Source organism: Coregonus lavaretus, assembly GCF_964263955.1.
Source record: "Coregonus lavaretus genome assembly, chromosome: 16".
NCBI classification, from domain to species: domain Eukaryota; kingdom Metazoa; phylum Chordata; class Actinopteri; order Salmoniformes; family Salmonidae; genus Coregonus; species Coregonus lavaretus.
Genome location: NC_140003.1, coordinates 9,753,866 through 9,770,698, shown reverse-complemented (window position 1 = coordinate 9,770,698; position 16,833 = coordinate 9,753,866). Strand labels below are relative to the sequence as shown.

At 42.3% G+C, this 16,833-nt stretch overlaps 1 protein-coding gene across 1 annotated transcript; it reads right to left on the bottom strand.

Moving 5' to 3' along the window:
• Positions 1-11,756: 11,756 nt before the first annotated feature.
• Positions 11,757-16,502, bottom strand: LOC311143557 (anterior gradient protein 3-like). The gene is made up of 8 exons (XM_084179410.1): positions 16,440-16,502; positions 15,169-15,279; positions 14,726-14,789; positions 14,085-14,137; positions 13,778-13,854; positions 13,511-13,574; positions 13,083-13,166; positions 11,757-12,531 (listed from the first exon to the last, which is right to left on the bottom strand). The coding sequence occupies exons 2-8, from the start codon at positions 15,272-15,274 to the stop codon at positions 12,482-12,484; spliced, it is 498 nt and encodes a 165-aa protein (XP_084035536.1). The 5' UTR covers positions 15,275-15,279; positions 16,440-16,502; the 3' UTR covers positions 11,757-12,481.
• Between the last annotated feature and the right edge of the window lie 331 nt (positions 16,503-16,833).

Genomic DNA, 16,833 nt, shown 5'->3' with positions numbered 1-16,833 from the left:
GTTATGGGTTCAATTCCCACGGGGGGCCAGTATAAAAAAAAAAATGTATTCACTAACTGTAAGTCGCTCTGGATAAGAGCGTCTGCTAAATGACTTAAATGTAATGTAAATGTCTCGATGGAGGACTGGTAATGGGGTTTTAGAAAGATGGTTAAGGTGGAAAACCGGTGCTGTCACTGAGGTCAAGGCAAGGATTATGAGTCTACAACCAGAGGAAGACCAAAGTAGAAAAGCATGAACGATTAGAACTATAGCGATCTTAGTAGAACACTTATAATACAGTAATAATAATATTTTGTTTAAAGGAACCAATAGATTCCATGGAAATAGAAACACTGGAAATGGAGATTACGTCTATGCTGTACACTGAGTGTACAAAACATTAGGAACACCTACTCTTTCCGTCACATAGATTGACCAGGTGAAAGCAATGATCCCTTGATGTCACAATCAGTGTAGATTAAGGGGAGGACACAGGTTAAAGAATGATTTGATTTTTAAGCCTTGAGACAATGAGACATGGATTGTGTATGTGTGCCATTCAGAGGGTGAATGAGCAAGAGCCTTTGAACGGGGTATGGTAGTAGCTGCCAGGCACACCAGTTGGTCCACCACCCAAAGGACATCCAGCCAACTTGACACAACTGTGAGAAGCATTGGAGTCAACATGGGCCAGCATCCCTGTGGAACACTTTCGACACCTTGTAGTCCATGCCCCGACGAATTGAGGCTGTGCTGAGGGCACAAGGGGCTGTAACTCAATATTAGGAAGGTGTTCCTAATGTTTTGTACACTCAGTGTATGTGTTAGTGTATATTGACTTGGAGGGAAGTTGCAGAAAGGAAGAGAAGGGAGAGACTGAGTCGTCTGAAGAAATAACCCTGATATCGTTTATCTTACGGCTCAGCACTGCTCAGTCGAGAATTCTTTGAACCTGACACAATAATTAAAAACGTCAACCCTTTCTTTTCTATCCGTGAGGAAGGTGGGGTGAGGGGAAGGGGGATGAAGGGCGTGAAAAAGCTGATAATTACTTGATTCGGGAGAAAGGCTGTCCCTTTATTCCTCCAGGCCACTCCAGGACATCAATCTGGCACAGGTGTGTGTGTATGTGTGTGTGTGTGTGTGTGTGTGTGTGCGCGCATTCATGTGGGTGTGTCTGTGGCAGAAGATTAATGGCATATTACCCATTCATGTCTTCATTACAAACAGTTTCCTTGGAGAGTAGGGCGATTTGAATAGCTAAATTGTCCAAGCGCTGTGGAAACCAGGGCTAATGGTCCTGTGTCCTTGTCACTGATGGCCCACTGTCAAAGTCAAACTGAAGATCTGAGGCACAGTCAGCTATTGTCGGGCAAGACACAGCTCAACAGGGAGCCAAATTGTGTGGTCGTAGATTGATAGAGATTTGCCTATTTCTGGTCTCTATATTGTGCTATGTGTTGGCATCATGATGTAAAGGAATTGCTTCTTGGTGACTGATTTATGCTCTCTTCATTGGACCTTCTAGTTCTATGCATGGTTATTGGCTAAGAGCTATGTGCAGCCGGGGTAGGCAAACCTGGTCCAACAGTATAGAGCTGCAGTGTGTGCAAGTTTTTGTTCTAGCCCAGCACTAACACACCTGGTAATGACAATCAAATAGTCTTGGTCTTCAATTGAGGGTCTCTGGACACTGGACAGGAGATGCCCATTCCTGGTGTCTGCAAACTGGAGCTACCCGGACGTGGTCATCCTCTCCTGTGGATCACCTGGTACATGTCCTCACTTCACTGTCTCTCTCCTTTTCGACACCATCTCTGACATTTATGTGATTAACAGACAAATCAAATCGAATTTTATATGCCACATGCGCCGAATACAACAGGTGTAGACATTACCGTGAAATGCTTACTTACAGCCCTTAACCAACAATGCATTTATTTTTTAATAAAAAAGTAAAATAAAACAACAACTAAAAAGTGTTGAGAAAAAAAGAGCAGAAGTAAAATAAAATAACAGTAGGGAGGCTATATACAGGGGGGTACCGGTGCAGAGTCAATATGCGGGGGATCCGGCTAGTTGAGGTAGTTGAGGTAATATGTACATGTGGGTAGAGTTAAAGTGACTATGCATAAATAATTAACAGAGTAGCAGCAGCGTAAAAATATGGGGTGGGGGGGCAGTGCAAATAGTTCAGGTAGCCATGATTAGCTGTTCAGGAGTCTTATGGCTTAGGGGTAGAAGCTGTTGAGAAGCCTTTTGGACCTAGACTTGGCGCTCCGGTACCGCTTGCCGTGCGGTAACAGAGAGAACAGTCTATGACTAGGGTGGCTGGAGTCTTTGACAATTTTGAGGGCCTTCCTCTGACACCGCCTGGTATAGAGGTCCTGGATGGCAGGAAGCTTGGCCCCAGTGATGTACTGGGCCGTACGCACTACCCTCTGTAGTGCCTTGCGGTCGGAGGCCGAGCAGTTGCCATACCAGGCGGTGATGCAACCAGTCAGGATGCTCTCAATGGTGCAGCTGTAGAACTTTTTAAGGATCTGAGGACCCATGCCAAATCTTTTCAGTCTCCTGAGGGTGAATAGGCTTTGTCGTGCCCTCTTCACAACTGTCTTGGTGTGTTTGGACCATGATAGTTTGTTGGTGATGTGGACACCAAGGAACTTGAAGCTCTCAACCTGCTCCACTACAGCCCCGTCGATGAGAATGGGGGCGTGTTCAGCCCTCCTTTTTCTGTAGTCCACGATCATCTCCTTTCTCTTGCTCACGTTGAGGGAGAGGTTGTTTTCCTGGCAACACACTGCCAGGTCTCTGACCTCCTCCCTATAGGCTGTCTCATCGTTGTCAGTGATCAGGCCTACCACCATTGTGTCATCAGCAAACTTTATGATGGTGTTTGACTCATGCTTGGCCACGCATTCGTGGGTGAACAGGGAGTACAGGAGGGGACTAAGCACGCCCCCATGAGGGGCCCCCGTGTTGAGGATCAGCATGGCAGATGTGTTGTTGCTTACCCTTACCACCTGAGGGCAGCCCGTCAGGAAGTCCAGGATCCAGTTGCAGGAGGTGGTGTTTAGTCCCAGGGTCCTTAGCTTAGCGATGAGCTTTGTGGGCACTATGGTGTTGAACGCTGAGCTGTAGTCAATGAACAGCATTCTCACATAGGTGTTCCTTTTGTCCAGGTGGTAAAGGGCAGTGTGGAGTGCGATTGAGATTGCGTCATCTGTGGATCTGTTGAGGCGGTATGAAAATTGGAGTGGGTCCAGGGTTTCTGGGATGATGGTGTTGATGTGAGCCATGACCAGCCTTTCAAAGCTCTTCATGGCTACTGATTTGAGCGCTACGGGGCGGTAGTCATTTAGGAAGGTTACCTTCTCTCTTTTTCTCCCCAATTTTGTGATATCCAATTGGAGTCCCGTACGGACTCGGGAGAGGTAAGGTCAAGAGCCATGCATCCTCCGAAACACGACCCTGCCAAGCCACACTGCTTCTTGACACACTGCTCACTTAACCTGGAAGCCAGCCACACCAATGTGTCGGAGGAAACACTGTAAACTGGCGACCGAAGTGAGCTTGCAAGCGCCCGGCCCGCCACAAGAAGTCGCTAGAGCGCGATGGGACAAGGACATTCTCGGCCAAACCCTCCCCTAACCCAGACGACGCTGGGCCAATTGTGCGCCGCCTCATGGGTCTCCCGGTCATGGCCGGCTATGACACAACCTGGGATCGAACACGGGTCTGTAGTGACGCCTCAAGCACTGCAATGCAGTGCCTTAGACCGCTACACCACTCGGGAGGCAACCTTTGCTTTTTTTGGCACAGGGACTATGATGGGCTGCTTGAAACATGTAGGTATTACAGACTCGGTCAGGGAGAGGTTGAAAATGTCACACAATCGTCCGGAACAGCTGATGCTCTCATGCATGGTTCAGTGTTGCTTGCCTCGAAGCGAGCCTAAAAGGCATTTAGCCTGTCTGGTAGGCTTGCGTCACTGTGCAGCTCGTGGCTGGGTTTCCGTTTGTAGTCTGTAATAGTTTGCAAGCCCTGCCACATCCAACGATCGTCAGAGCCGGTGTAGTAGGATTCAATCTTAGTCCTGTATTGACGCTTTGCCTCTTTGATGGTTCGTCTGAGGGCATAGTGGGATTTCTTATAAGCATCCGGATTAGTGTCCCAATCCTTGAAAGTGGCAGCTCTAGCCTTTAGTTCCGTGAGGATGTTGCCTGTAATCCATGGCTTCTGGTTGGAATATGTACATACGATCACTGTGGGGACGATGTCGTCAATGCATTATTGATGAAGCCGGTGGTATACTCATCAATGCCATTGGATGAATCCTGGAACATATTCCAGTCTGTGCTAGCAAAACACTCCTGTAGCGTAGCATCCGCGTCATCTGACCACTTCCGTATTGAGCGAGTCACTGGTACTTCCTGCTTTAGTTTTTGCTTGTTAGCAGGAATCAGGAGGATAGAATTATGGTCAGATTTGCCAAATGGAGGGCGAGGGAGAGCTTTGTATGTGTCTCTGTGTGTGGAGTAAAGGTGGTCTAGAGTTTGTTTCTTCCTCTGGTTGCACATGTGACATGCTGGTAGAAATTAGGTAAAACAGATTTAAGTTTGCCTGCATTAAAGTCCCCGGCCACTAGGAGCGCCGCTTCTCAATGAGCATTTTCTTGTTTGCTTATGGCCTTATATAGCTCGTTGAGTGCCAGCGTCGGTTTGTGGTGGTAAACAGACAGCTATGAAAAATATAGATGAAAACTCTCTTTGTAGATAGTGTGGTCTACAGCTTATCATGAGGTATTCTACCTCAGGCGCGCAATACCTCGAGACTACCTTAATATTAGACATTGCGCACCAGCTGTTATTGACAAATAGACACACACCCCCACCCCTCGTCTTAACGGACGTAGCTGTTCTGTTCTGCCGATGCACGGAAAACCGAGCCAAATGTATATTATCTGTGTCGTCGTTCAGCCACGACTCGGTGAAACATAAGATATTATTGTAAATTAGGTATTTCAGTTTTTTATTTGTAATAAATGTGCTAAAATGTTTGCTTTGTCATTATGGGGTATTGTGTGTAGATTGATGAGGGGAAAATAACTATTTAATCCAATTTAGAATAAGGCTGTAATGTAACAAAATGTGGAAAAAGTCAAGGAGTCTGAATACTTTCCGTGTTTGCTGGTGGCTGAGTGTTCATGGGTGAATATACCATCAGAATAACCTCATTTACCCTCAGCACTGAGAGAAGAGAGCTGAAAATGGCCACTACCTATGTTAAAAGTTCATACAGAAGATGCCAAGTATTTCCCGTCTGAAGTATTATTTGAAAATGAAAGTAATGTAGGGAGTAGTATGTTTCTCATAGGAGCATCCAATGGGATGCAAAGTAAGTAATGCATCTATCTGGATCTACAACAGGATGCTAAGTAATAAGTATCTGGATCCCAGGAATAACATTTGGAGGTAAAACAATCTGCTGGTTGCACCAGAGAGTGAACCTGTCAAACTGATCAAATAAATATTATATCAAAATCTTGGGAACAACACTAGACACATTGAGTGCAGCTCTGCCCACCTCAAAGGAGAGAAAACAAGAGAAAGAAAGTGAGAGATAAGGGACGGAATGCCATGGACTTAAAAGCAGATCTAGAGAGATGGAGAGACTTCATAATTCAATCACTGTCATTGATGGTACAAATGGTACATTTGGGAAAAAACATCTCCACAGTATGAAATGTTACTTACCTCCAGGGAGACATTTTTCTCTCAGCAACATTTTTATTTCCTCTCTACACTTAATTAAACCATAACAGTGAAAGTAGCGGTGGAGAGTATCACTTGAGCTTCTTCTTTTGTATAATATTGCCATCTAGCGGATAAAACAGATAATTACATGTAAAGAGGTTTTGTATGAGATTAAAGCTGGAATCCTTAATGGTGAAAACTGCCACATCTGTTCGCGATGTTACTGCAAACAATGAACACCGTTCACCAACTCTTATTCATATACTGTATTCTTCACATAACTCATTATAATATCTAATATCTACGACGATTGCATTTCGTCTGGACATCGGTGATTTCTTGTTTTGGATTATTATTTGTGTACTTGTTTTGAAATTTGTACTGCATTGTTAGGAGCTAGTAACACAAGCATTTCGCTGCACCTGCTATAACATCTGCTAAACTGTGTACGCGACCAATAAACTTCGATTTTAATATGCACTGCTATTTTATTTTACCATTGTGTGATGTTCCTCAGGCCCCCCCCCCCCCCCCCTTTGTCAAAACAATATAACAACAGCGGTGGGGCGGACTGTGGAGCTTTCCTCTACTGGGGATTCCATCTTTAACCCTCCTAACCCACTGAACATCAGCGTTATAGATTGAAATGTACAGGCCATTACATTTTTGAGAACCACTGATGTTAGTGGTCAAAAACTTTTGGACGGGTATATTCTTAGACTTGCACTGTATTTGGAATCAATTGGTTCTAAGTATCAAATCCTACAAATGTGATTCTTATAATAGGGATGCACTGCATTTTTCTTCATGTTGATGTTGTGATTAACCCTCGCACATGGCACGCCGCTCACAAAAAAGTCTGGAGTACATCTCCTCACACGTGCACCCGTTACACAGGCAGTTTCCATGGTTACCGCAGAGGTTTCTGTTTAGGTCCCGGCAACAGTCCATCTGCGTTGAGCATTCGCATGCAAGACCCATAAACCCCTCCTCACACGCACAGCGATTGCAGTCACACCGCCCATGACCTGGCGACCAAACACAAACAAAACAGATCCTGCAGTTAGTGCCTTCACAAAGTATTCACACCCCTTGACTTTCCACATTTTGTTGTGTTACAGCCAGAATTTTCTAATTGATTAAATTGAGGTTGTCACTGGCTTACACACAATAACCCCATAATGTCAAAGTCGAATTATGTTTTTCGACATTATAAAAAAATGAAAAGCTTAAATGTCTTCAGTTAATAAGTATTCAACCCCTTTGTTATGGCATGCCTAAATACGATCAGGAGTAAAAATGTGCTTAACAAGTCACCTAATAAGTTGCATGGACTCCTCATGACTACCTCATCTCTGTACAGTGGGTACTCCTGAGTGGCGCAGTGGTCTAAGGCACTGCATCGCAGTGCAAACTGTGCCACTAGAGATCCTGGTTCGAATCCAGGCTCTGTCGCAGCCGGCCGCGACCGGGAGGCCCATGGGGCGGCGCACAATTGGCCCAGCGTCGTTCAGGGTAGGGGAGGGAATGGCCGGCAGGGATGTAGCTCAGTTGATAGAGCATGGCGTTTGCAACGCCAGGGTTGTGTGTTCGATTCCCGACTGTAAGTCGCTCTGGATAAGAGCGTCTGCTAAATGACTAAAATGTAAAATGTAATGTAATGTAAAATGTACCCCACACATACAACTATCTGTAAGGTCCCTCAGCCAAGCTGTGAATTTCAAACACAGATTCAACCACAAAAACCAGGGAGGTTTCCAATGCTTCGCAAAGAAAGGCACCAATTACTATATATGTGGAGTTTAGACCAAAAATCTATATTTTTGTCTCATCAGACCATATGACCTTCTCACATTCTTCCTCTGGATCATCCAGATGGTCATTGGCAAACTTCAGACGGGCCTGGACATGCGCTGGCTTGAGCAGGGGGACCTTGCGTGCGCTGCAGGATTTTAATCCATGACGGCGTAGTGTGTTACTAATGGTTTTCTTTGAGAAGCCCTCCTGTTCCCAGCTCTCTTCAGGTCATTGACCAGGTCCTGCCGTGTAGTTCTGGGCTGATCCCTCACCTTCCTCATGATCATTGATGCCCCACGAGGTGAGATCTTGCATGGAACCCCAGACCGAGGGTGATTGACCGTCATCTTGAACTTCTTCCATTTTCTAATAATTGCGCCAACAGTTGTTGCCTTCTCACCAAGCTGCTTGCCTATTGTCCTGTAGCCCATCCCAGCCTTGTGCAGGTCAACAATTCTATCCCTGATGTCCTTACACAGCTCTCTGGTCTTGGCCATTGTGGAGAGGTTGGAGTCTGTTTGATTGAGTGTGTGGATAGGTATTTTATACAGGTAACGAGTTCAAACAGGTGCAGGTAATGAGTGGAGAACAGGAGGGCTTCTTAAAGAAAAAAGAACAGGTCTGTGAGAGCCGGAATTCTTACTGGTTGGTAGGTGATCAAATACTTATGTCATGCAATAAAATGCAAATTAATTACTTAAAAATCATACAATGTAATTTTCTGTATTTTTGTTTTAGATTCCGTCTCTCACAGTTGAAGTGTACCTATGATAAAAATTACAGACCTCTACATGCTTTGTAAGTAGGAAAACCTGCAAAATCGGCAGTGTATCAAATACTTGTTCTCCCCACTGTATGTATATATGTATATATGACAAAGAAATGAAAGAAGAAATTATCAGTCTATAATTTTAATGGTAGGTTTATTTGAACAGTGAGAGACAGAATAACAACAAAAATATCCAGAAAAACGCATGTCAAAAATGTTATAAATTGATTTGCATTTTAATGAGGGAAATAAGTATTTGACCCCCTCTCAATCAGAAAGATTTCTGGATGCCAGGTGTCTTTTATACAGGTAATGAGCTGAGATTAACAGCACACTCTTAAAGGGAGTGCTCCTAATCTCAGCTTGTTACCTGTATAAAAGACTCCTGTCCACAGAAGCAATCAATCAATCAGATTCCAAACTCTCCACCATGGCCAAGACCAAAGAGCTCTCCAAGGATGTCAGCGACAAGCAGCTTGGTGAGAAGGTGACAACAGTTGGTGCGATTATTCGCAAATGGAAGAAACACAAAAGTCCTGTCAATCTCCCTTGGCCTGGGGCTCCATGCAAGATCTCACCTTGTGGAGTTGCAATGATCATGAGAACGGTGAGGAATCAGCCCAGAACTACACGGGACGATCTTGTCAATGATCTCAAGGCAGCTGGGACCATAGTCACCAAGAAAACAATTGGTAAAACACTACGCCGTGAAGGACTGAAATCCTGCAGTGCCCGCAAGGTCCCCCTGCTCAAGAAAGCACATATACAGGCCCGTCTGAAGTTTGCCAATGAACATCTGAATGATGCAGAGGAGAACTGGGTGAAAATCGAGCTCTTTGCCATCAACTCAACTCGCCGTGTTTGGAGGAGGAGGAATGCTGCCTATGACCCCAAGAACACCATCCCCACCGTCAAACATGGAGGTGGAAACATTATGCTTCGGGGGTGTTTTTCTGCTAAGGGGACAGAACAACTTCACCGCATCAAAGGGACGATGGACGGGGCCATGTACTGTCAATTTTTGGATGAGGATCTCCTTCCCTCAGCCAGTTCATTGAAAATGGGTCGTGGATGGGTATTCCAGCATGACAATGACCCAAAACACACGGCCAAGGCAACAAAGGAGTGGCTCAAGAAGAAGCACATTAATGTCCGTGAGTGGCCTAGCCAGTCTCCAGACCTTAATCCCATAGAAAATCTGTGGAGGGAGTTGAAGGTTCGAGTTACCAAACATCAGCCTCAAAACCTTAATGACTTGGAGAAGATCTGCAAAGAGGAGTGGGACAAAATCCCTCCTTAGATGTGTGCAAATCTGGTGGCCAACTACAAGAAACGTCTGACCTCTGATTGCCAACAAGGGTTTTGCCACCAAGTACTAAGTCATGTTTTGCAGAGGGGTAAAATACTTATTTCCCTCATTAAAATGCAAATCAATTCATAAAATTTTTTACATGCGTTTTTCTGTTTTTTTGTTGTTGTTATTCTGTCTCTCACTTTTCAAATAAACCTACCATTAAAATTATAGACTGATCATTTCTTTGTCAGTGGGCAAACGTACAAAATCAGCAGGGGATCAAATACTTTTTCCCCTCACTGTATTACTGCACTGCCGGAGCTAGAAGCACAAGCAATTTGCTACACCCGCAATAACATCTGCTAAACACGTGTATGTGACAATTTTTTTTTTTTTTTTTTAAATCTATTGCTTTATGCTAGTGCTAGCTAGGTAGGTTTTTACATTTTGGTAGGGGCGTGTCAGTTCTAGCTAGGTGGCTAGAAATTGTGTGTGTGGTGTATTGATTCAAAGAAACCATCAGATGACATTTCAGAATATAATTCATTATAGGGCTAATAGATTGAAGTTAGTATCAATTGCAGATCTCCTCTTATGGGAGCCGGTAGCTAGCTAATTAATTATGTTCTCAGATCTACTTAGCTAGCTAGTTCTTACCGGTGGCTGGGTGTCTGCGTTTCAGAGCAAGTTCAACCATTATTTACCCCCGGGAATGTTGTGCCATGATGTTGTGTCCATAGATAAGCAATGTGTGTGTGTGTGTAGCTGTCAGTCAGTGTCCTACAGGTTCGATTGTATCACCGTCAGAATAAAATATGATATCAAGGTAAAAGGCTGTAACTGCAGCCAAGGGCAGGTTAAAACCAAGCTAAAAGGCAGTAAGTTCAGTTACTGCCATTTACCTTGGTTTAATAATAATAATAATAATAATAATATTATTATAATAATAATAATATGCCATTTAGCAGACGCTTTTATCCAAAGCAACTTAGTCATGCACAGTAACTTTCTGCAGTTACTGCTAATATGACCCCCATTTTCTCCAAAACACAATACAATAGAGGCAGGATACTTGTCCACATGATTAAGCATGTACTTCATGTAGCAAAAATGACATTAAATAATTTTCGACCAAATGAGCAGTTACTGCCTTTTTGCTTGGAGGGGCAGTGTGGCAGTCCTCATGAGAGCCAGTTTCATCATAGCGCTTGATGGTTTTTGCAACTGCACTTGAAGAAACTTTAGAAGTTGCCAAGAGTGTGCAAAGCTGTCATCAAGGCAAAGGGTGGCTATTTGAAGAATCTCAAATATAAAATATATTTTGATTTGTTTAACCCTTGAATGAGTAGGTGTTCTAAAACTTTTGACCGGTAGTGTATATATATAGTACCAGACAAAAGTTTGGACACACCTACTCATTCAAGGGTTTTTCTTTATTTTTAATATTTTCTACATTGTAGAATAATAGTGAAGACATCAAAACTATGAAATAACACACATGGAATCATGTAGTAACCAAAAAAGTGTTAACCAAATCCAAATATATTTTATATTTGAGTTTCTTCAAAGTAGCCACCCTTTGCCTTGATGACAGCTTTGCACACTAATGTCCTCTCTTAATGACTTAGGAAAACGGCAAGATGACAACAATCTGTCTAAACTCATCGAGTTGACCCTTGGGAGATCCTTCACCTGTGATAGACAGACACCACTCTCCTCAATGGTACTCCCACCGGCTTTGGTCTTTGTCATGGTAGCAATGTAGGCTACGCTGTTACTCCCCGCATTTCCAGACGGCAGGTCGCAGGGAAGACGGTAGGGATCTAGACAGCCACAAGCCCGGTAAAATCACAAGTGCTAACCGCGCTAGCTTGATAGACCGCTAACAATGGCAGCTAGGCCAGCTGCCACGCCAAGCAGCTCATCATCAGACCCTCGGCCGGAAGGGTCCCCGAACAGAGGGCAGCGGTCCCAGCATCTGATGCCAACAGCGCCGCAGGGATCCAAAATCAATAGGTAGCTAGCTAGTAACCAAACTTTTCCAATATAACACTTTTTCAGACACTTTCAGAACTTTCCAAAACAACAAACCGAGCGCTGCCTCATTCCACGTTCAACAGGAAGTGATGTGATTAATGGACTGCATCAAGTTTGTGAATGGTAAATAATGTATTGTCATTTTGGAGTCACTTTTATTGTAAATAAGAATATAATATGTTTCTAAACACTTCTACATGAATGTGGATGCTACCATGATTACAGATAATACTGAATGAATCATGAATGATGTTGAGTGAGAAAGTTAGACACACAAATATCATATCCCCCCCAAAATGCTAACCTCCCCTGTTATTGTAATGGTGAGAGTTTAGCATGTCTTGGGGGTATGATGTTTGTGCATCTAACTTTATCACTCATAATTATTCACGATTCATTCACCTCATGGAGTATAGAGACAAAATAATAAAAAATGCTTCACAGTCCCAATAATTAGAGGGCACTGTACATGCCCTCATTGTAAATCTATTAAGCACTGAGCAGATAAATCTTAAATCTATTAAATGAATATTTGAATATGTTTGTATCCTCTTGCATTCTTCAAAAATTAAGTAATGTCAACAACCCTCAGAGACAATGTCCATATAATGTTAAATGTATATATTTTGTCTGTTTTAGCATTTGGAGTCAAAAGCAAAAGAACGTCAACAAATTCAGTACACTGCACACTGTCATTCATCTTTATTGATCATCTATTGTATACATTCTGTGTAAAAAATATGAATGTCCAAGACTCATTGAACCCCTCTGGTTGTTGCTGTTGATCCCAGGACAGGGAAGGGCCCAGTTGCTTATGGGTACAGTGTTTATAAGGCTGTGAGGTCACAGTTCAGTGTGCAGTAGAAGCTTGGCTTTTTTCATGTTCTCGGCCACTATGGAGAGAGGGACAAGAAGCTTGGGTAAGAATCTGTTTACCAGGGAAGGGGTGAATTCCGTTTCATGTCAGGAAGAGAATTGGAATTCCAATTCAAGAATTGACTGAATTTAAATGGCCCAACCCTGCTTTACATTGTTCTGATAGTAGTGTAGATTGACCAAACAATTAATTATTTTACACTTTGAGCAACTACAGTAATAATTTGCTTAATTTCTGACTAATAAAATTGTTCTTTAACTTTTCAGCTTTTCATTTGAGCAAGTAAAGTAAAACCTTTATGAAGTATTCATCCACCCCCTCAACCGCCCACCTTCTCTCCCGCTAAGAACTAGCCTTAAATATTCTCATTATTTTGCGGTTGCATCTCCCAACTCTCTCCTCTCAACTAGTTAGTGGATGAGGTGAAGGAAGAAGGAGTAGAACCAAGTAAGTGCAATCTGTGTTATTGGAAAACAGGTGTGTGTGTGTGTGTGTGTGTGTTAAGCAGGCAACAGAAGGATGTCTGACTCTCATAGGACCTCATTAGGGAAGAAGAGGGACACTCACAGTATGGGACGTCGCTCGGCTTGTAGGTGTACAGGTGGTTACTGTACTTCCCAGCAAGGTCTGCACGCACAGTCATGGATGGATCTGTGGGGAGGAGAGCTATTTTGGAGCACTTTGCCAAAGCTTCAAAACATAATACATCATTATGGGGGCATAACTAGATTGTAATGCTTTATTCATACTATTCCATTTCTAACACTATGGCGACATAAATTACATTGATCCCTTGATCAAGACCCACACATGTAAGTTATTTGGTGGTTCTTAGGCAAATGTCTACTGATTTAAAATAAAGTTATGTGAGGCACTGAATACAGTTGCATCAAAGATCTCACAGCAAGCATTGGACATTGTGAGTGATGTGTTGGGGATTCAGAATAAGTGGTGATTTATTTCCTAAGTGAGATGACATAGTAGAAGAGACCCACCAACAAACATGATTCTTGGAACATAGTTGCCATCTGGTGCCAGATTCGTGTCTTCAGTCTCATGCTGAAAAATAAATCAAAATATACATTTCTAATCAACATCTATCATCTATTTAACATCTAAATTCTAATATTTACCTCCAAGTAAGGAAATAATGAAATGCATGATACAATGTATGCTCTGTGATTGGGATATGGTTTATAACCATATAATTTCATTGCTTCCAATGAGTTTATGTTGAAAAGCAATAAAATGTTATCAATTACCATCAAATTGAGCATAACAAAATCCTTTTGGGCCATTTTCTGAATGGTTTTATCAGCAGCAAACGCCGCCTTCAGAGCTGTGGAAGGAAGTGTGACAGAATGACAGTTAGTGAGAAGCTCACCTTTAACTTCAACACACTTTATCCTTATAAAGTGGAATTTGTCATACAAGCCTTTACAAATGATCATGTCTAGAGACATGTTGATACAAGACCAGAATTACTTGAACTGTAAGGCAACAAAGACCTTGGTTGGGGCCGTTTGGTTAGATGACGTATGTGTGAGTATGAAAGCACAGCAGTATTACCTTGACTATGAGGACAATCCTCCATGTGATGAATGACCATCAGAGGCTTCTTACTGTGGGAATATGAGGACACAGACAAAAAAAAGAACACATTCCACTGCAGAATAAGTAGTGGGTGGATATGTTTACAGAGAAGCACAACGTCCCAAGTCCCTGGTGTCGTTATGGAGATAAGAGAACACAGGGTGGCTGTGTCCCAAATGGCAACCTATTTCCTATTCTATTCCTATTTGATAGTGCACTACTTTTGACCAGGACGCTATCTAGTGAATATGTTGCCCGTGCCATTTGGGATGCAACCATATAATAAATATGATGATTTCCGTTACAGTTTGATTAGTTTCATTGGACAGGTTCAATTAATGGGGCACAGTGATATGTGATTGTCTCACCTAGCTATCTTAAGATGAATGCACTGTAAGTCGCTCTGGATAAAAGTGTCTGATAATTGACTAAAATGTCAATTGTAAATGTGATATAATAATTGTGAGGATATGGCTGTAACGTAAGCAGATGGCTTTAATAAAAAATTTCACTCAGACGTTTGAAAGACTGCTCTAATTGTCAAACATATGCCACTAACCAAACAACACAATTGCAATTTGATGTCTTGTTGTGTATTTTGTCTAATCTTGTCTTACCTTTCTTTCATTGTCTTCAGGGCTTCCTCATAGGTCTGGACCCAGGTAATGTAATTTCCCCATCCTGAGACAAAATTGAGGATGGAAATCAGAATTAATGGATTTGGTGTTAATGTAATGGGAATGGAGAACTGTTTTAGTACACTCAGAAAAAAAGGTGCTTTAGAACCTGAAAGGGTTCTTCAGCTGTCCCCATAGGAGAACCCTTTGAAGAACACGTTTTTGTTCCAGGTAGAATCCTTTTGGTTCCAGGTAGAACCCTTTTGAGTTCTATGTAGAAGCCTTTCCACAGAGGGTTCTATGTGGAACCCAAAAGGGTTCTACCTGGAACCAAAAAGGGTTATCCTATGGGGACAGCTGAAGAACCCTTTTTTTCTGGGAGTGTAGTGAACTTAAATAGACGTTAGGGGTGGGGCTAGGATACATTGATACATCAGCCTTACCTCTTGAGAGAGTTTGAGGGCTTTGCCTTGTTTTCTTCTGTAGGGAAACTTCCATACAGGTGACAAAGAGCAATGCGAAGAGAGACCAGCAATACATGGTGGTCATCAGTTCTGAGATAGAGAGAGGAGGAAGCTGTCAAGTCAAACTGTTCAAAAATATTTTTACATGGGACCCTATTCAAAACCCTGGCACCAAATCTCATGTGCACTGGCCAGTTTACATTTATGTTACCAATCTGTCACAATGAGATACAACTTTTTCATGCTCGGGTGGTGGACATCATACTCAACTATGTTAATCTGCCTCTGAATTCTCTCACACACCCTTTGTGCTTAGAACTCAAACAACACAATTGCAATGTGATATGTCTTGTGTATTTTGTTCTGCGTGCCAATGATCCTGATTTTGGGATCTGACAACTGAGCAATTAATGAAGGCGTTGCATGCTTTGTGTCAGAACAGGATTGGCCAGTTTCATTACAATTATATGTGCCTTAATGGCACAGTGAATTGGCACATAAAAATGTAATACCTGTATGTTTATTATTATTTATTTATTTAACCTTTATTTGACCAGGGAGTCATACTTAGACCAAGGTCTCTTTTACAGATGAGCCCTGAATTACATAAATTACAAAAAGTTAGCCATCCCTGAGACCGGGTGTGGTAACTCGTATGTCTAAAGTTTAGTAATGATGTTCGGTATGGTTGGACTTTTTGTAAAAGGGCTTTATAAATGAAAACATAGCAATGTATCAACCTATAACTTGAGTCTTGACCATATAAAAGTCAAGTGTCATAAAAAAGGAACCCCTTCCAAAAAACACTTGCCTTGTGCCATTTAGGGGTAGGACTATCTCAATACAATTGCCTAAATTAATAGTAGAGATATTTGTATTGGCCTACTGAAACAGGCCAATCCTGTTTGGTTATGTGTGTCCCATTTCCTCAAAGTACTCCTGTTCTCGATTATGACATTTTGTCTATTAGTATTTTTTAATTCTAAAATAAAACCCTGTACCAGTATACTGTTTTTTAGAGTTTGCACAGATCATATTCATGTATGCGTAACTTCAAACAACTGATTTGGTGTCAGTCTGTTTCTTCTTCGGCCAAATTGCCAAAGGCAAAATTAAGGTTTTAACATTATTGAATGTTGACAGAGATAGGCCTATACACCAACCAGGTTATTCAAATGTTGCATCAAGTGAACACAATAATATTACAAGTTTCAACTAAGAAATGTTGTTCAATAATATAGATATCTTACCTATTGCACAGGCACAGAGGAGTGTCTAGAGGAGTGTCTGTAGCCTACGTCCAAGCTGACAGTAACTTGGTTTTGATTTGCAGGTCTTTTTGTAGACAACAGAACTCACCAAACAGGTATGGGGAGCCAGGCCTACCCCAATTGTTTTATTTTTTTATATTTTTTATTCTCTCTACTTGTCAGTGTTCCAAACGGGACATATATATTTTTTTAACCTAAACATTTAAACACCATCAGAATTCATAGCAAGCAGTGCACTGGGTTAGTCATATTTTATTAAATATAACAGAAGAGATTAACTGGAATGACATTCACTCTCATGGGATGGGTTGCCAAAAAATCATTAACTGAAAGCCACATCCCCAATAAGCCCTGAATATGACTGCATTGAGGC